Source organism: Myiozetetes cayanensis, unplaced genomic scaffold (genome assembly GCF_022539395.1).
Source record: "Myiozetetes cayanensis isolate MyiCay16 unplaced genomic scaffold, myiCay2020 scf6-25, whole genome shotgun sequence".
NCBI lineage: Eukaryota > Metazoa > Chordata > Aves > Passeriformes > Tyrannidae > Myiozetetes > Myiozetetes cayanensis.
In genome coordinates, this window is record NW_026087853.1 from 45,069,752 (window position 1) to 45,090,829 (window position 21,078).

The 21,078-nt window shown below is 41.8% G+C and overlaps 1 protein-coding gene across 5 annotated transcripts in view; it reads left to right on the forward strand.

Moving 5' to 3' along the window:
* TSPAN4 (tetraspanin 4) overlaps positions 1–21,078 on the forward strand; it is a 364,602-nt gene that overhangs the window by 334,872 nt on the left and 8,652 nt on the right. For all 5 annotated transcript variants that reach the window (XM_050337173.1, XM_050337177.1, XM_050337176.1 and 2 more), the window contains 3 exons: positions 8,059–8,160; positions 16,382–16,513; positions 18,837–18,920. In XM_050337173.1, coding sequence (XP_050193130.1) covers positions 8,059–8,160; positions 16,382–16,513; positions 18,837–18,920 — 318 coding nt within the window. The remainder of the gene's footprint in view (positions 1–8,058; positions 8,161–16,381; positions 16,514–18,836; positions 18,921–21,078) is intronic.

The following is a 21,078-nucleotide window of genomic DNA, read 5'->3' on the forward strand; positions in this document are numbered from 1 at the left end:
TCAAATTCCTTTCAAACAAGAAGCAGCAATCCAAGAATTCATATTTAAAGTTTTTATTCCTGGGTCCACTAAAAATTAACAAGATTTTTGGGCTTTTTAGGGTGGTCTAGGACTGTCTTGTTGGGAAGTGCCCGTGCTCAGGTGCCATACAAGAGAGAGCTTAAATAAGCACTTGGCTCTGCTACTGGCTTCATTCTCTAGATAAACCAAGAAAATGCATAGCTGCAGCTTAACATTTTGAACTGTATCTCTGAGCTAGTTATTATGTACTGTATTTAAACAAACCTGGGGACTTGATGCACAAGTTATTCAGCTGTTGTTGTGCCTAAGAACAGATTACATGGCAGTGGCCTCTCCAGCTCCAGAGTAGCGTACTTTCCCCTTACACCAGCAGTAACAGGATGCTAAACATTCACTTTATATGGAACAATGATAAAATGCCCATCTCTCCCTTGGACTTTTAAGGAATCATTTGGACAAAATCAGGTACAGTTTGCTGAAAACATTTGAATTTGCTCTTGCATGAAAAAAATTTGAGTTGCAGAGCTTAGTGACTTGCCATATTTGTGATCTCTTGCTGAAAACAAAGAAGCACTAAAGCTGCTGTGGGATTCATTGGCAGTTTAATAGTATGAATAGTACAGGGATGTTTCTGTGGCTCCTTTCCTGCAGCCTCAGCTGTTTGCTGATGCCTGCATTTGAGCACAAGCAGGTGCTTGTGGGCAGAAGACAGTGACTGAAACTGCAATTAATTGTATGCACAAACTGTGGCCCCAGGAAACACTGGTTTGAAAAACCCAAGTTCTTTGACTTTCTTATTAGCTTTTTGTTATAAAAGCTATTACAACTCCTTATGCTCTTGTCAGAGCACATGGTGAGAAGTTCTTTCTCTTACAGTTTCACCAGTTGCCTGCTCCAGGCCAATGCAAGACGTACTTGTCCTTCCTTTTGCTTCCCGATGAACCTCAGTTTTACCTTCTCAGTGTTTCTGACTCTCTCAGGTCAGAAACCCCAGTCCTTGTCTCAGATTCTGTACAGGGTTTCATCTCCCAGGTTAGGTTTGGTATTCAAATACCTACCAAATTATATTATTAACTTCGTGGCATGACTAGAGTCAGATTATTCTTGTTTTACAATCAGGGAGCTGAAATACAAGAGAAACAGTGACTTCTCAAGACTAGGTAGGAATCCTGTGGCACAGTTACCCCAGCTGACCCCAGCCAGGACCTTTCAGAAACATTCACTCTTCTTCCTGCTCCCAGCCCTTTTCCTCTGATCTTCACTTCCGTATTCTTCACTCTTTTTCTGAAGTTACACAGCCAGTACCAGTGCACCTCTCTTGGTATCAAACACTGCTAGAGCAATAAGTATGTCAACTAAATTATTGAAGTGTGGAAGATCTGTAGAGTGTTTGACTTCTGACACTGGCTTTTGTAGTGAAACTAGGAAAAGAGAATTCACTAAGCAAGAGGTTTTCTGTGTTTAAGGAAGCAATTAAAAAAAAAAAAAGTTAAGTTTTGAAGTTGTTTCAGATTTGGGGATAAAGTGAGGAAGAGAGAATCCCACAGAGCTGAGCAAAACATCCTGGAGACGTCGTGTAACGCTGATGACACTGGCAAGAAATCAGTATATTGTTGCTTAACTGCCAAACATCAACAAAAATCATGTAATATCTTTTACTTACTAAAATCTTACAAGATTTCTATTTATAGGCAGGTGGTGTAAGGAAGATTTCAGTGGTGAGGAGGGCACGTACTGCTCTCGGCTTCTTATAGACAGGCCTAAGGACATCTCATTTAAAACAAGCCTTACCTGTTGGTACAATCAATCTCATCTCTTCTTAGCAGGCAAGGGCTCTCACAGATGACCTTATAGATTAGGCACTTTCTGTTTACATTCGATTTCCCACTCCCTGCTATTTGTAGAGAATGATTATCAAGGCATTAAATTAAAAGTTTTGCCCGGTGGGAAACTATTGGATGTTTTGTCATTTCCTTAGAGCCTCTCCTGTTCTGGTGGAGAGGCAGAGAGGCAGGGGAAGCAATCACCAGAAAGGTCAAGAATATTTGCTTACCTGTATTGAAACACCACTGAGAGGCTTTGCCCAGTTTAGGAGACTTTTTGGGTAGAATTTTTGTTCAGGACATGGTAGGAAAGCACTGAGGCTTGAAATTAAAAGTCTCCAGTTGCCTGCAGGTTAGAAAGCTGGGGATGCTGCTGGCATCCTCTGGCCTTTTCCTAAAGGCTATGCCAGAATCTAAGTGACACCTCACACTTTCAAAAAGTCGAAAAGTAGTTAATAAGATTCTCCCCAAAGTCTTCTTTTGACCTTTATTCCAGAGAAAATTACATCAAAACCATCTTCCCTCTCAGTGTGCTGGGGCAGTGGAAGGACTTTGTCTCTTCAGTATTGGTAGGGTTTCAGTTTGATCAGTCTTGCATCATGTTAGCTCTAAATATTGATAATACCCATGTTCTGCACAGACACAATTTCCTTGTTTGCCCAAGGTGTTTGGCTCCAAAGCACTTCCTCCTCCTTATCAGCAGCAAAATTACAGGGCTGGGCTTTGCAGGGAACAGTATTTGTCTTCTGTTTCATGCCTTAATAGTAAGTACATAAACTCCAAAGCCTTCTGTTTAGACAGAGAGTTAGAGGAGAGGTCTGTGGAACTACTCCCAGGAACTGAGAAGCTCCTGCAGTCCTCCACCTGTAATACAGAGATGGAAATAACGATGAGCCTGGGTTTTTGCAGCGCAGAATGTTTATGTAGTGCTTTCAGCATGTCTGTGCCAGGCAGGGTTTTGTTGTTGCTGCTGTTACACAGTATTTATCTCAGCCTCAATTATTCCTGAGTTGTCTTATTCAAGGGGGCAAGGTGGAGTCTGACAGCTCTTGATCCTCTTGAAGTGTGCTGGCTTCTCCAGCTGGGCTTGTCAGCCAGCCAGCCACGGTTCTGCTTGGAGGCTCCAGATTTCCGAAGCAATGAGGGTGCAAAGCTGACAGTAAAACAAGCCTTACATGTAAATTGCTACAGTTTAAGTAACTGTCTCAAGGGAATACAGATTAAGAAGGAAACACGTTTTAATTTGGCCTGGATTTATACACGGGTTTAAGTAAGACTTTTTAAGGGATGTTTTGTCACGGCTGTAGTTTAGAGGAGGCTCAGATAGATCCGTGCCCATTGTCCATCACTGCATCAGCTGCTTCCAGCCACTTTTCCTGACCTCTGTGGCAGGTTCTCTCCAGTTCTGCCACATCTCTTGTAGCTTTCTCTTCTCTGGTTCAAATACTGGGTTTCTTTCATTGCCTGAAACTCTCTGCACATGACTAGTCCACCTTAGAGCAGCATATGGTTTTTAGAAAGTCTTTGTAACAGGACAGTGAGAGATTTCAGAGCACTATTTGGGCCTAATGGAAGTCAGTGAGAAAGTATTGGTGTTCTTTGCAGTGGGAACAGGATTTTACCTTGGATAAAGTGCTGGTAATATGCTCGAAGAAGTGGTTCTCTTGCAGGCATGGTTTGTAGTGGATTCACACTGAGACACATTTGTCTAAAATCTGGTGGGGCTGATAAGCACGAACAAGGCTCTAATATGTCTGAACCCATAAGAATGTACATGGATGGGGATGCCAGCTTGAAGCTTTCACATCTGATCTGTTGACCAATGAATCCTGAGGAGGAAGAGATTTTTCTCTTCTTCACTGAAAGATTGATAAAATGTTCTTGCTGCCAAACCTTTCAGAAACTCATTTGTCTAAGGAAATCTCTGGTATTCCACATGTCTAAAAATAGGTACCTCACTTAAAGTAACAGTTTGCCTGCTGAGAATTTTTATTACACTGTATTGTGCTCCTTCACTAGAGTTCTGCTTTGTGAAGGGCCTGGCTTGTTTTTGGAAGAATGCAGCAGATTCAAATTGCAGAATATTAAATATAATACTTACAGTCCCTGTTTTGAGATAGATGTTTTGTCCTGGCTGAGGACTGATAGCACAGAGACAAATAAGAGAAGCTGACAGATTTGTGAATGTTGGGTGGGATTATTTGTCAGGAGATGTGGTGAATCACTGTGGTATAGCATTTCATTTTCAGAAAAATCATTTTCTGAAAAAGTCAACTTAAAGGCAGAAGAGGCAGCTGGGAGTATTTCGTGAGTTTTCATTTAAATCAAACATACAATTAGAATAAAGGCATATTGAAAAGTTCTTGCTATTCTAAAAATATTTTGAGGAAGAAATAAAATTGAGATTGGAAAGAATCAGGATGACCTGGAGGAGCACTTGCCAGCTGTGCTCCACAAATAGGCATTGTTTTACTGACCCCTCTCTAATCAAAGCTAGTTGGAATCATATGTCTAGAGCTTCAAGCAGTGCTTCAATTAGGGGAAAAATATCCATCTTATAACCTTGTACAGAGGTTATTCAAGCAGGGGTCAATGTGCTTTTAATAGGACTGCACATAGAGACTGGGCTCCTCACAGTGTGAGTGAGAGAAGGGCTCTTGTTTAATATCGTCTGAGCTCTTAGGGAGTCCAAGGCTACGTGTGCGTCAGGACTGATTAATTCACGCAAGGTAACACATTAATAAAAAAAGACTCTACAGAACTGGCTAGAAGGGGAGGCAGACAGTGGGGGCTTCATGACAGTACCTCAGCTGCTGACACAAGGGCCAGGAGATCAAGGGCCAATGCCTGCTTCTCCTTTCTCCTGGAGCCAAAGGGCCACCCACAGCCTCGGTTGTTCTGTACAAGGTTGTTCCTAGGGGATGATGAGGAACTTTCTGACCCTGGTGTAAGCAAACAAAAGAGTGGGAATGCTTTAAGGAGTAGCTCTGTGAAAAAGAAATTTTAAATCAGCTGCTCTTCAGAGAATAGCACACTCTGCTGCATGCACAGCACACCTGATCAGAAGGTAAGGTAGAAACTTCAGTAAAGGAGAACTATGAAAAATCCTACCTTTACAATCACTCAAATAAATATAAAGTTTTCTCTGTGTATATATGTGTACAACTGTGTGATATTTCCAGATGCCTTCCCATGTCAGTGGACATGAAATAAAAAGATAAAGCAATCTGGCGATACTGTTTCACAACATGTGTTTACCTCTTTCAAAGTTGCAACCTGCACGGAGGTGAGAGAGATAAGGAAATGAGATACACAGGGATTTGGATTCTAAAAATCTTATATCCTCTTCCAAACAAGATTCAAGCAGACACTTTCTTTTTAAAACAACCAATAATGATGGGTCGTACAATGTGCAGGACTTGATGTTGAGGCTTTGTAAAATAGCAGCAGAACTGGTCACATTGTGCCTGTTTTCTTGAATAATGCTCTGCTGGTTACTCAGTTTCTGAAATATGGAAATCTGTTGCCTGTTGTGTTCCCAGTATGAAGGTCTTGCACTCTTTGTGCAGGGAAAAGTGGGTAATTTTATGAGTAAGAGAGAGCTTGCTTTTATGTGGCCTCAGCAAAATGCTTGCTAGCGAGGCTTCTCCAGGTGAAAGGAAGATCAGGAATGCTTGGTGGGGACACCTCTAGAGACCACATTAAAGCACACATGGAATAACTTAATATTATTATTATCTATCTCAAATAGGACATGAAGATTGCATTAACAGGGGTAGCGTGTGAGCCCTTGTAAAAGGGATTATCCTGCTGAGCCACTGCATTGGTTTGCAAAGGAAATCTTGAGTGAGGACATGCACAGTTGGCATTTTGCATTCTTTTGGTGACGTGGCATTTGCCCTTCAGATAAGCATCACTGTTCTCTTCCATGTTCCAGATCAGTGCTGATATGAAGCTAAGGCTGGTGCATAGCTCTCTCATTGTACAGGGCAGATACTCTCAGGTGTGATTAATTAATATTCAAAATAGACCTTTCTCTTTCAAGACAGCAGATCTACTAGCTGGGTTTCTGTCCCCGCCTGCCCTCAGCTATGCTGTTCCTCTTCACCTCTGTTTGTTTCTGAATAAGAATAAGATTTTTAGCAATTAATTCACCTCAGTACCTCTGTAGGACATTAACTAAATTTCAAAGCCTCTCTGACACTAGGATCACAGCCATGCCCCTCCATCCTAACTGATGTCTCTGCTCGAGACCACGGCAGGTCCAATTCAGACACACGGAGCTGAGGGTAAGCGAAGAGCTGAAACCCAGTTCAGTCTAATTTTGAAATGAATGCTAGGAATTCCCAACACATGTAAGTTTTATCATTTGTTGCCTGTAATTTTCTCAACTAATTTCAAATTTAATGACAGCTCTCAGCTTTGGTTTTCTCTTCTAATTAATGTACCAGTGACTGTGTATAATCTCTGTGTAAAGCCAAAAGCAGCTTACATGATAATTACAGTGGGATCACAGCACCTACTGTTTAAGGGAGTCACCGATGAGAAAGTCCTTGTGTGATAGTTAAGGTGCTGAGATTAAGTTGTACATCTTCCTTTTACTGCCTCAATGCTATTTTATTAGTGGCTCAGCATAATGGTGGTAAACTTTTGGGAAGGAAACAAAAGAAATGGAGAGATCAAGCACAATCTTTTGCACATACAGCAGGGATGGACATGATGAACTTTTGAAGTCATAATTTTTTGTGGAGTCATAATGTTGAGTGACTTTAATTTACCCCATAATAATTATGATGTAGTGGGTTGAAAAGTTCCTCTTTTACACTGTGCAAGATGCTTTGCATCCACCTCTTTTTCCAGATGTTTATGAAGACAACTCTGACTGCACAAAGCAGAAGGGAAGTCCAAGTGTATGGCAGAAGCAGAATACCTTTGTTCCCTGTGTTAACTCAAAATTAGCATTGGTTACTTCATTTTAAACACCCCCCCATTCTCCTCCCCCCAGGTGGAATGACAAGTGTCAGAGGGGCAATCGCTAGAGAATACACCACATCAGTCCGTTTTACAATATGGAAGAGAGTATGTATTAAACCAGACTGTCCCCAAGGAGCAAGTTGTGACTTTAATTTTAGTTTTCTTTTTGCTGTTGCAGCAGGATGATCTCAGGATGGCACTGCATTTTGCAGTCAGATTTATAGCAGACTGATGGAGGAGAAATGGGACAGGTCTGCTCACCCTTCTTGCTATACCTTGGATGTCTAACAGACCATTAACATTGACAGGCACCCAGGGGAAGGGGAATGTACAGCAATGTTTGAGCAGGAGTAGTCAGTGTTTTTCATTTACAACAGAAAAATCAGGTTAAACCATGAATATCCATTAATTATTCAGTTCCTTGTTTGTGTTTGCTTGATTCTGTAGAAATGTGTATGTGCGGTTACACTTGGAGAAAAGCACTTGTAATCATTTTGGATACTACCTGTTGGTGACCAGTGCATCCAACAATAGCCTGCTTTACGAGCAGGGACTCTCAACAAGACAGCACCATCTTCAATTGCAAAGCCCTCTAAAGCAGAACTTTGTGCTTTGATTAAATCAAGAAAAATGCATTTATTAAAGAGCAATTCTGTTTACTATCTAAAGTCTTAAATCCTCTCTGTCCTGAATTTTAGAAAGCTCATTACCTGCTGCTTCAGTATCATTGGGTTCACTCTGCTGTAAGAAGTGGAGTCCCCTGGCTGATGGAATGAACACAAGTCAGAGAATCAGTACAATATTAATGCCAGTGTTGTTGTCCCAGGAAGCACAAGGAAGATGCTGAGGTGTACTTGGTCACAATTAAAGGTATTAAGCTAAAAGGAAATGTTGTGTGTAGCTGAATATTTTCATATATAGGCCTCATTCGCAAAAATGAGTGATTAAACTCTGTCCAGTCTTCCTACAGTACTTTGGTGGTTAAGTGAGAAGGGAAAAATGTTTGGAAGGTCTCTGTGATGGAAAACATGAACATAAACTCAGAACAGGAACTCCTCATGTTCTTTACAGAGTGCAGGTACCTCTAATAGATACCGGATCTACTGGAGAAAGGTGTTAGGAAGTGTTGGTTCATTCTTTATTCAGTACAGGACCATTGTCCAACACCCTCCTGCACTGTAATTCTGAAATGTGGTACTCAGCAAATTCTGAGGTTTGTGCCTTTTGTTGTTGATTTTAGATTGACAAGTATGCTCAGCGGGATCTGAAGAAAGGACTTCATTTGTATGGAACAGATGGAAATATTGGCCTCACTAATGCATGGAGCATCATTCAAACAGATGTAAGTCTGAATTCTCTTCCTCTTTATCCTCTGAGTTCTTAAACAGCATGTTCTAGGTGTGAACCTAATTAAACCTCCAAATCCCAACATTAGCAACATAAGCACATTAGCAACTAAACTCTGCTTTTTGTAACAAATGGTAATTTTTATTTCTCTGTTGACCAGGAATAGCTTCTTTCTTTTAAAAGTTTATATTGATGCCTAAGTATCATATAGTTCTGTGCTGTGTGGAGAGTGAGGGGGCTGGTCAGACAGGAAGCAAGCAGTACCTTCTCTTTCAAGTCAAAGGGGTGGCTTATGTTGGGATGAAGAGCAGTGGCATAACAGCAAAGAACCACCTCAGCCCCTTTTCATTTCTGTCCTGTCTCCTTGCACTGCTATTGTTGTTTCCATTAGTGTAGTCGAGATGGAAACAGACCATGGTGTTTACAACCTCCTCCTACAGTCAGTACATTTTCCCCAGCGAAATTCAATCATCCTCCATCACAGACAGGCTGGGAATGCTTTTTGCTACTGCTGTTCTGATTGTCCTGATTCTCTGACAGCCCTCTGCCAGTGTTTGTTTCCTAAGAACTGGTGAACACTGTAGCTGGCTTCCTCCTTTTGTCCTTGTCTGGCTTGCTGAGGAAACACCATCACTGACAGTTCAGGTTTATTAGCTCTGTACTTCTCGTTGCATATTCAGTTCAGTCAGTTCTCCTGGGGATGATCTTTCTGATTTCATTTTCTCTGCTTCTTGAATGAGGAAAAGTGCTCCAAGTTTTCTTCTGCTTTAGGCAGAAGCACTTGCACTGCCCCGGTTTCACTCAAAAAATATTTCATAGCTTTCTCAAGTTCTCCCCAAGAGGGGCTAGTGTGGTACAGACAGGAGGGTTTTAGTCTTGTCTCTGATGCCTTGAATCGATCAAAGACGATAATCTCTCCCAGGAATACTCTTCTGTATGATACAAGATAACAGGAGCAGCAGCCTGCTAAGAAATGGTCTGAGAAATTAAAAATTCGGGGTTACTAACAAAACAAAAGAACTGGTTGGCCAAACTCCATGTGCATCTTGGGGCCTGCAGGAGCTGTCTGTGTTGAGTGCAGTAGGTTGCCTGCAACAGTACTGTGTGTGAAAGACAAACAGCTCAGGTCCAGCAAACAAGCCAGTCCCAGTCCTGCATTCTAACAACTACACACAATAGGTTCTTTCAGTTACCTTTAAAAGCCCTCAGCACCTTGCAATATTGTTAATATTTTCCTCTTTCAATACTACTTCCTCTTTCCAATGCATCAAATATGAGAAGGCATCAATTACCAACAAGAGAAATGAATTTTGTGGTGTTAGCCCAAGAGTAAGCCATGTGAAATATGGATAAAATTTTAAATACTGTTGCTTATATCAAACAGTATTAGAAGCTTTACTGTTCTACACTAACTTAACTATGCTTATTAAAAATGTGGTAGAAATTACTAATGTAAAAATGTTTGTGGTAAATATTAATCAGGTTTCAGTGCACCCCAAGAATTGTTAAAAGCATATAGCAAAGGTGGGGGAAGAAGCATTGTTTGGAGGACTCATGGAATACAAACAGCATAGTTCTGCTCCCCTTTCTGTAAAAGAAGTTCAACAGTATATGCTATGTCTAGTTCATCTAGTCACATTTTTTCAAGATGTTCACAAGTTGGATTGGGTCCAAAAAAGATGTAAAAGAATAATGAGAATTTTGGAAAGTATGGTGAGAAGTTTTAACCATTTTATGTAATCGGGAAAAGACAAAGTAGTGATGTGATTGCTGTCCTTAAAAAGAGAGCAGGAAGGGAAAAGGGTTTTGAAAGAAAGGGGCTCTGTGATTGATCCAGGAGCTAAAAACTCCAGATAGACATATTGGGTGGTCGGATGCCACTGTACAGCAGGACATAGATTCTTTTTCCTTAAAGAACAAGACAGGGGGTTTTGCTTAAAAGGAATGGTCACGATCAGTGACAAGCTTGGGTTTTGAGGACTCAATAGTCTGTGTTACAGACCATGGCCAATTGTCTTGATAACTCCTTTGGTCTTGAAACCCATTACAGTTTAAAGAGTATCTTAAAAGTTTCAGATGCAACACCTAGGTGTTATGTAACACCTAGGAGCTCATAAGATAACGAAGTGCTGTCTCAAAAGGTGTGTACAAGCCATGGGGCATCACACTCTCAGGGCCACTAGGAAATTACCATGCACCAGCTTGACAGTACCACAGTGTTAGTTACCATGCTCCTGGTGCTGGGCACTGAGGAAGAAAGCAAAGAGCTCCCACAGATCCATTTTTACTTCCCTACATAATTGGTTTTCACATGTATCTTTCAAAACTATTTAGGAATAGACTATTGCAGTGGTGCAGCAAAGAGAATTCCAGCATGGTTAATTATGTAAAACACTTTGCAGTTGAATAGTGCTATCTAAATGCCAAGGGGATTTTTTTGTGTAATAATCATTATCTCTTACCTCCTTAATCAGTAGGATGTAATCACTGATAGGAGGATTAGGGCAATACAGGGGATTTTCTAAAAGGAAAGTCCCAACCCAGGCTTGCTGTTTGCATTTTGTCTCCTAAGGCTCTCAGAAAACCCCACAGTAGAGCTAACCACGTGTGCATATTAGGACAGTGTCTCAGCACTGGCTTTCCTCATGGGACCAGTAGACATCAGTCATTGGTTGAGCTATGGGCTGTGTCTGTACGTGAATGGAAAACAGCAGCCTCCGGAAAAAGGCATGCCATGTGAAAAACATGACAGGAACAGAAATCATAATGAGTCCTCCTCCCTTGTCCCCTCTGCATTTGCACTCCTTCCTTTGCAGAAGTATTTTTCAGAGCTTGAGCAGCGGTTAAAGTAGTAGCCCAGACACGAGGGATTGGAGCTCTGGCATTGGAGCTCTTCATTTCTCCTACGGTTTGTTTAGATAGAGACCACCCCCACCTGCGTTCACGAGGCAGTGTGACTGTGCATGGCAGCTTTTGCTTAAAGGGGGAAAACGTGTTTTTCAGGAGCAGAGCCACATTTAGATGGCATTTGATTTCTGTAGGACCGCCCAGTCACAAAACAGAGGGGAGTTTTGACTGGGAGTGTGGATACCCAGTGCTCACACAGTGACTTGTGAGAGGTGATTACTCTAGTAAAATACTCTAGTTTTTGTCAAGTGTGAAAGGCCTGAGCATCTTTTGAGTGAGGCTTTATTCTCTGGAAGGTTTTGTGTCCTGAGAAATGGTTTTCCTCTTATTAACAGAAGCATACAATTCCTAAGTAACTGGAAACAAGGGAAAACAAGCCCTGTCTGGTCTGTCTTTAAAGAGGAAGTTGCAGTTTCGGCCCATGACTGATCTATTCATATTGTCAATAAAGGAGTTGGGTTGAGCTGCACACCTGCAAAGCATGTGAGAGGAAAAGCAGTGGGCTCATTTTGCAGTCACATTAAGCCTCTAGGTCAGAGAGCTGTTTCAAATTAGAACATTCTATTGATTTCTTTTTAATACCTCCAGCTAACCAAACTCACAGCCGTTCTCGATAGCGTTTCAGACTTTAAAAGGATCAGAAACATGAGCAGATGACTTCTGCACATTAGGACTGAAGACTAGAAAAGCTTACAAAGTAGTTTTTAAACATGACTAAAATTCTAATAGTATAGGAGGCGAGTTACCCTGAACTGCACTACACTCCTTACCCACCACCTGGTTAGAGTTACAGGTGGAGATCATTAGGAAATGAGAAACAGGCATTAATTTTTAAAACGTTGCTTCATCCCCAACATCTTTGTGATCAATATTTGAACACTTCTCCTTTTAACTAACCAGGCAGTAATTTGAGAGGCATGCAGAAAACCTATTAGCTTCACTAAAGTGAGCCAAATTCAGCTCACTTTTGCTGCTGTGTAATGTCCTTTCATGTCTATTTAGACCACTGTAACTGAGAAGAAATTTTGCCCCATCTCCCTCTGTCCAGTCATTGATTCTGTTAGATCAAGCCATACTTTAGAATTACTGCTGAAGTAATCCAAACCACCCATTAAACATGATTTTTAGAACAAAACTATATTTGTCACCATTTTTTACAGTGATGGATGTAAAAACACATAAAAAGCACCCTACCCTGTCTCTAGTTCTTTGTCACATTCACAAAACCAGAAAAACCAGACATTGATAGCAAACTCTCTGCAACAAGGATTGAATGTCTGTTTATTTTCATGAACCCAGCCTGACTGATTTTGCAGGAATTTGCCAAAGATAAGGCCTAGTTAGCCTTCAGTATTTGGATTACCTGTAAAATATGTACAAGTGTCCAGCTCCTTAACATTTCTGTTGCACTAAGATAGAAACTTTCTGTTTAACATTGATTACCAGCTCTAGATACCCCTTGCTAGAGCAGCAGTTACTTGTTAAAACAAAAAATAAGCTATTTTCAAGCAGCTTTGCATCCCATAAGTACAGCACAGGGACCTCAGTGCTCTTTGGTGCTGCTTGGCTGGGAAAAGCACCTCAGGACCATGACCTTTGACTGCATCGTTGTGTTGAGCATCCCCTGCACGTCCTGAGCTTTTGGAAACCTGTGAGCCACTTCAGAACCCCACAGATTATCAGTAGGCGAGTGATTTATGTCTGTACAACAAAGCAGGGGAGAAGATCTGGTTTGACATCTCAGGAGGGAGAAAAGCCTCCCACATGAAACATCTGGAACAAACTGCAGCATATCGTCAGCATTCCTAGGAACACTGTTCAGCAGCAGGAGCTGAGATTCTCAAAGGCATTTGACAAGCTTTGGCTTGTTTGAGAAACTCTGCCAAACACTGTATGAACATCCCCAGAACTACTACCTCACTGTCACCTTATGCCGTAACTACCTGCATTTCTTCATGGAGCAGCACAATTGCCTCTCACCCTGTGTGATCCTTCATAGCTGTGAGTCCCAGAATCTAGTGAGCTGGAGTGTCCAAGTCCAAGGTGTCTTAAAAGTTACTGCTATTTGAGACAACAGTTAACATTTTTAATGGATTATCCTCTTTTAAAGTGTGTTTGTCTGGGTACCCCAAAATAAGCACAATTAGTTTCTAATTGTTTCTAAAAAGCATGAGTGTATTGTTCCCTGTTGAAACTAGGAACAGAACTAATCAATTAGGCAACCTTGTCTAATTTTTATCACTTTACTAGTAAAGGGAACAAGACAGGACTGTAAATGTGATCAAAAAATTAATATAGTTGTAGCAAGAATCAGGTCTTCAATTGCTTCATGACAAACAGCCTGGTATTGGCAGAACATCAGTCTTTGTGGAAGAACATTAAGTCTGGTAGGACTGCCTACAACAAACATCTGGTGACAGAAATTATCTTTCAGGTGACCTGAGATTTCTTCATTCTCCAAGAGTAGGACTGTCTCCAACTGTCCTTGCTCAGAAACCTTGTAAATCTTCAAAAGAGAACATTGCTCTCAAATCTAAGAGGACTCTAAAAAAGTCCTCATATTTTGTTCTTTGTCCTCAGTATTCCCCTTCCTTCTCATAGTCCCTCATCTCCCTCAACAATCTGGCTACTTACTGTTCAGCTTCGTGAACCTGAGATAAATCAGGTCACTTGTCACATGATCCAAAATCACTCCCACACTCTCTTTTCTACTTGGACATCCATAATGAAGTCTCTGAGTTTACTGAGCTCTCAGCTTATTTGTCTTTTTGGCTTCTAGCTGGACCCCTTTGCTGAATCTGTACTGGTGTCCCATTCAGTGCCACTGTGGCTCATTTCCTTGTTCTTGTGTCATTGGCCCACTGCCATGGATCTGTGCCTCTGCCCCCTAGAAGTGCCAGTCACTGGACTTGGCCTTCACTGAGCAGTGCTGGCTCACTTGCTGATGCTTTCTGTTCTCTGTGGTGTTAGTACTCTTCTGTGATCGTCACCTCCTCTCCTTTAGCACTGTGGATCATCTGCTGCATAATTCCATTGCTCATACTTACTTTGTCTTGCAAAGATATTTCTTCTCGTTACAGTTGCAGACTATTTCTTTCCAGTCCTAAGACTATTGATCCTCTACTCTGTCCTGGATCTTTTTAGCCCTTTCTCCTATTGCTGAGTCTGCCGTGTCTGTTCTGTTCTCGTACAGTACACAGAGAATCTGTGTGAGCAGGCAATTTGTGTCCAACTGCAGCTTGTCTTTGCAACTGCATCCCCTCCTATTTTCCACCTTCTGGTTTACCAGGAATTTTTACTCTTTGGAGCCCCAACTCTATCTCATGGCCCAGGCACCTCCTGCTTCACAGGATCAGCTGTCCTCAAGCTGTTAGTGAGCACTTAACTACAAAACCCATACTTCATCTCCATCTCCTTAGTCTGTCAGACTTTGACACCCTTAGCCATGCAATATTACGGGGAGAAGGGGTCTAATCCTGATTTATGCAAACTTGTGTCACTTGTGTTTGGCCAGAACATCACTCAAATGTCTCAGCCCTTACCGCTGCGCTCTCTACATCACAGATGAGCCACATTTTTCAGGCTTGCTGTTTACAAGCTGTCACTTCTCACTGTCTGTCAAAGAGCTGCCTCCTGACTCTAATGATGACAGCCTGCAAGACCTTCTTCTTGTTAGATTTCCAAATAAACCAGCTTTCCTCAAATGCATACCATGTGTTCCATGCTGCTCCTGTTCGCTTTTTGGGACCTGTTACTCGTGGACCTCCTGTTTTCTGTGCAGGAACATAGAGGGGAAAAAAGAAAGCCACACAAACTTTTTCTTACTTTCACGTCAGTTTATAGAAAATGAAGCCTGTAAACTCACAAATCAAACAGTTGCAAGCTAAGGATTGATTCCTGCCACAGACCAAATCAAAATTCGGAGCAGAACCTTGTGGGGATAGATGTTAGTCCGGGAAAGTTTTCTGACTTTTTCTTGGCAGAAGAAAAACACTGCTGTGAGCACTGAAATGTCTTTATCAAGGAGTACTTTCTGTGAGTACTTGAAGCATCACATGATGCATGAGGCAGTGTGTGACACCTCTGCCCTCTATGGGTCTTGAATGGCAGATTTTGTGTGTGCAACAAGACCTGAACACTACAACTCTACCTACAGCCTGAACTCCACAACTATTACAGTCAAGGAAAAACTTTCTCTCAAGCCAGTGTAAATACCAGGATCTGAATTAGGTCCTTGGTCCTGGTGATGCAGATGTCTGCATGATTATGGGTCTATCAGAAAGAAACAAGACGAGTGGTCTCTATAGGGATACAAAAGATAATGTACAGGCTTATATAGGATCACATTTAAAGAATAAGATTTCAGCAAGTCATTTTGAGGCTAAGTGGGTGGCTGGCTTAGTCCTGAAAAAGTATGAGGTACTGCCAATAGCACAGAGTGGTTCTGCAGCCCAGTGTTGTCTTTTTTTACTCGTTAGTGCTAAAGTGTCTAAATACCAACAAATTCATACTTTTGAGTTAGCACAGAGGCAGCAGATGGTGTATACATCTATATGGTAATGAGTCTTCGCTTATTTTGTATCACAGGAATATACCAGTTCCCAGAGAGGGAAGATGATCACAGAGTCATTCCCTGTATGTTTCCTATACCTTTCGTCCCACTACCAAAGTGGAACAAACATTCTGATTTAGCCCCGTTGTAATCTTTGTGTCCTTGTAGGCAGGCACTTAAAGCACCACTATTTAGCAGCATCAGATGATGACATTAAGGAACTGCACCATAGAGAGATGAGGAGGAAATACATCTTTTACTGACTGGCAAAGACTTTCAAAGGTGATTAGTAATTAAGAGCTTAGCAAGAAATTTGCCTTGTTAACTTCAATCATGAAGTAGCGTGCCATAGAGATCCCAGTATCTTCATCTCTTGGGTGCTGTATCTGTATCTTTTTTACAGACAAGAAGCTGTAAACAACTTGTTATAATTCTGCTCAGTCACATATCCTTAATCTCAGTACTTGGCTAAGGTTGTCTGGTTTCAGCTCATGCAGTGTCCTCCCATTGCAGATGGGTGCCTTTGTGTCTTGCATCAACGTCAACATACAAGACCATATTTAAACATAATACAAGAGTGGAGAAAAGGGTCCATTTGGGTAACACTGAGCAAGTACTGCATTTCTTTAAAACTTCAAGCCTCTGTTGGTATAATCAAGATGCACTGAGTGTCCAGCTCCAGGAGGCAGAAGTCAGAACAAGCAGAAGTCAGTGACAGGTCGTACTTACGGTACCGCCTCGCTTTCTCTTTTTCCAGTTCAGGTGCTGTGGAGTCTCCAACTACACTGACTGGTTTGAGGTGTACAACACAACCCGGGTGCCAGACTCCTGCTGCTTAGAATTCAGTGAGAACTGTGGACTTCATTCCCCAGGGACCTGGTGGAAAGCGGTGAGTAGCTCTCCAGCACCATCTCAGCAGCTGCCTTGCGGCCCAGGTACAGGCAGGCAGGTACATCTGCAGGGCTATACAGGTGATAAGGTATGCTGGTGTCCTAATTCATCTTTAATCAGGTGGTTCCAGAAGGCTCATGTTGAGCTGTGGCCTTTGACCTCTAGTGAAACCTCCTATTGAATTATTTTTATGAGCTGAAGGGTTTTCTTTCAGTAGGCTCTGAGCTGTTATTTCACATAGCAGACAAGTACATTCCAACTCTGATGTGCATCGTGGTCTAGGTACGACTAGCTAGGAAATGACGGGAATGTCCTTTTTAACATCCCACCTCCTGGAGTCAGGTAGCAATAAAAGCAAATGGCTCATACACACACAGGCCCTGGAGCAGCAGCCGTAGCTTATCATAGCCCAGGCAGTCCTGAGGCAAGAGGACCGTGAGCATGGGGTGCTCTGCTCCAACCAGGCACTCTAGTTCAGGGCCTTCCACTGCACAGTAGGAAAGTGGGAACTGTTCCGCTGAATTGACGGCAGCATTTTTTTGAAGTGAGTTTTTGCACTTGCCTGTCATCAAATTCAAAACTCCATGGGATAATTTCCCTACAATGGCCTCGACAAGATCTTTCCGGAACAGATCATCACAGCCTAAATTCTTCTCTGAAATTAGCTCAGCAATTCTTTGTGCTAATTACAGGTATTGCAATTATGCAGGAGGAGTGTGGAGTAAGGCCATCTAATGAAGTGGAATTATAAGTAAGTTTTGATGGTTCTAACGGTTCATGAAGACAATGACTAAAGCTCTCTTGGCCACTTCCTAGCAAAATTTCACACACATGGATTGGCACTGGCAGAGGCTGAGTTCACATCCAACATGGCTTCCTTATACTTCTCAAGTAGCCCCAAGTCAGTTTTTTAATTTAAGGGCCTAAATGTTCTTCTTCTATTTTATTTGTGGTCCCAAGAAGATCAGTGCAGGTTAACTCTGTGTCTGGTGGGTATTAAGAGTTTTTCCTTTATACATATGTGAAAGCCACTAACTGAAGGCTGACTGATTCTTGGTCTTGAACATTTACAAGATAGCGGGCACTGTTTGTACACAAGGTTGTCTTACAGACACTATTTATTATTTAAAGGAAGGTTTCACTTGGGCCAATTCCACCCTTCCTAACACTGGATTAGGAAGACAAGAGTTACAGCTACTGCAGAATTTAAAGCAGGAAGCAAATAATGGAGGAGTGCCCATACTGCAAATTGAAATGATGGAAAATGTTATAAAGTGGGTCCATGTGCAGCAGGAGTGGCTACTGAGCCATTCTCACTGGGACTTTTGGGCTTCATATTATATGAAATTATAAGGTATTATAAGAAGTATTTGTTTCCCTGAAACATAAGAGAAAAGGAAAGCCTAATTCTGAAGTTCTAACTGCTTCTGGTTGGGTTTGAGAGGACAAAGAGGACACAAATCCACTGCTTGTTTATTTGTCATGGTTTAACCCCACCTTCTACTAAACACCACACAGCTGCTCGCTCACTCCCCCAGCAGTGAGATCAAGGGGAGAATCAGGAAAGTGAGAAAAGAGTGGGTGGAGATAAGGACAATTCAATAGGGAAAGCAAAAGCCACGTTTGCAAGCAAAGCAAAACAAGGAATTCATTCACCACTTCCCACGGGCAGGCAGGTGTCCAGCCATCCCCAGAGAGCAGGGCTCCATCCACACATAGCCCTGACTAGGGAAGGCAAATGCCATCGTTCCAAATATCCTCCTCTTTGTCCTCTTTTCCCCCTCTTTATATGCTGAGCATGATGTGATGTGATATGAAATCCTTTGGTCCCTTTGGGTCACCTGGCCTAGCTGGGTCCCCTCCCAGCCTCCCATGTAGCCCCAAATTCCATGCCAGTGTGGGAGGACAAGAAGCAGAAAAGGCCTTGGCTCTGGGTAAGCCCTGCTCAGCAATAACAAAAACATCTCTATATTATCAGCCTTGTGTTCAGCACAAATCCAAAGCACGGCCCCATAGCCACTGTGAAGACAATTAAGTCTACCCCATCCAAAACCAGCACAGTAGTTAAAACTACTGTTAAAGGGTTACATGGAGCAGTGCTCATGCAGTATTTTGAAGGTGCATCTTTGTGTCACTAGAATTAGTACTCCATGTTCAAGCTTCAACCCAAAAATACACTGTACTTGCTCCAATGCTGAAATTATGAACCGGGCTACATAGCACCTTAATCAGATCTGGTTCTTCTCTGGCTCTGTGTTCCCAGGGGAGTAGAGCTGTGTGTTTATAGCTAATGTGATATTATGTGGATTTTTTTTTTCTAGCCTTGCTATGAAACTGTGAAAATATGGCTCCAGGAAAACTTATTAGCAGTGGGAATCTTTGGACTGTGCACAGCTATGGTGCAGGTACAGTTTAATATCAATTTTCAAATCCTAACTAATTGTAACTAAGTAACCACAGATGCAGATATACTCTGCTCAAGCTGGTTTTAATAATTTTGCATGATGGTAAAATTCTGCATTATTGAAGTTCTTTGTGTTTAAATTTATTTAAAATAGGTACAAGATTGAGCTGTATGTCAGTGCTCCATGCATGGCCCAAAGTCCCATTCCTAAATGCAGTGAAAATCTCGCTTAGTTTCCAGCTTCCCCCTTCTCTCACCCTCAAGATATAAGCAGAAAGGATGGCATCACTGAGCTAATTAACACCATGTAACTGCAGATTAACCCGTGGTTGTTCAGGGTTTTTGTTTTGTTTTGTTGTGGTTGTTTGTTTGTTTGTTTAATTTTATCTGGAATGCCACTAGCAGCAGCAAGATCAGAATCCCAGCAGCCTGGGATCATAATTCTACTCACATTCCCACTAATGTCAGATTAGGCAGAATGGCATGCATCTTACTCTCTCATATGTCATGTATTGGCTGCAACTTATTAATGCAAATGCCTGATGCCCCACAGGCCCAAATTCAGGGGAGTTTTGTTTTTTATGCCACTGTGGTGAGCAGATATGCTTAGGAAAAAAGCTCAAGCAGATCATATGGCAGACAGACAATTTAAGACTGTTGTTAATATATTACTATACTTTAAAAAAAACCAACAAAAAAAACAAACCAAAACCACCACAAAAAACCCACCCAGCTTTTGAACATCTATGCAGCATTTAGGGGGTCTTTAAAAGATACACTAAAACACCCCCACCAGCCCATGTCAGAGTCCTTCTCATAAATACCCTAAATATAATCAAGTTCTAAGACAATGCTGTCTTTCTGACAGAAAGACATTACTAGTCTGTGTGGAAGAAAACACTTCAGACAATTTAAAAATGCAAATTCATATTCCTACTAAATGCTGTGCAGTGCAGAGAAAACACCTCAGAACACGAAAGATTTTCAGTCTGTCTTCCAGCTGCACTATGTGATTCGGATCTAATGGATGACAAAAGTTTTGACGCACTGTCACCTGAAATGATTTGGGCTCCCTCTGTTGTTTCTGTTTCAGTGGTGCTCTGGCCCTCAGTGTGTGACAGCTTTTGTTTTTCATGTTAAGAATCCTCCAAATTACAAAACAAATTCAGCCACCATGGTTTTATTAGGCAGCTGTCCCCAGAGGTGTTCCTTTGCTAGGAAGCAGAAGGCAGTGTTCAGGGGATACTTCCCAAAGCCAAGTGCTTACTGTAAAACTAAAACCTAAGTGTTATTTCACTGTGATAGACTGAGACTTGAGAAGATTAACAACTTTATAACCATTTTTTTCTTCATAAATAGAATAGTGTGTGTATATTCATACACTATTTCAAAGTACTCATTAAGAGAAACTACTACTGATACAAAGTCTAAATTTGAAGTGGTCATATTAAGTGCTAAAAATAAGATCCATATCCTAAAAATTTCTACTTGGCAGACCTTCGTTTCAATGGCAATTCTTACAGCGGTGTTGCAAAGGGAAAATAACAAGCATTTAGTACATTCATATAAAGTACTTCAGCTGGAAGGAGGATAAGACTCTCTTCCCCATCCCCTTTTCTGATGAAGTAATCTACAGAGGCAGCACAGCAGGTCAGTAGCTGGCTGGGAGAAGAGCTACCACCACCTCCCTGCTGCTTCTCTTGAATAGGCTGAGTAGAAAGACACATACATTGTTGATGAGGCATTGATGGCCATGATTAATGCATTTTCAGTCTCCAGTGATTCCCCCACAGGGGCCTGTGCACACACAGACTTGGAAAGGTAAAGTGCAATAAAGTAAACCACAGCATCCTTGGGGTCAGGGATGAACCTGATGTATTTCAAAGCAACAGCTACAGAGCTACTCACCCAGCCCCACAGCTGTGGGTTGCTACTTTAAAATATTTTCAAGCAAAAGACATCCAAACGTGGTTTTTTTCCCAATATACCTCTTCCCAGTGTCTGGTGGCTGCTCTTCATAGGGAAACCAACTCTCCCCTGCTTTCATTGTTCATTCTGTACAACAGTAACACAGATAAGGACAAAAGGCAGACAGACAGTAGGAACAGAACAAGGGCAGGAACGGGCAGGAAAAGCAGTATGTGATGTGTCTTCCTGGG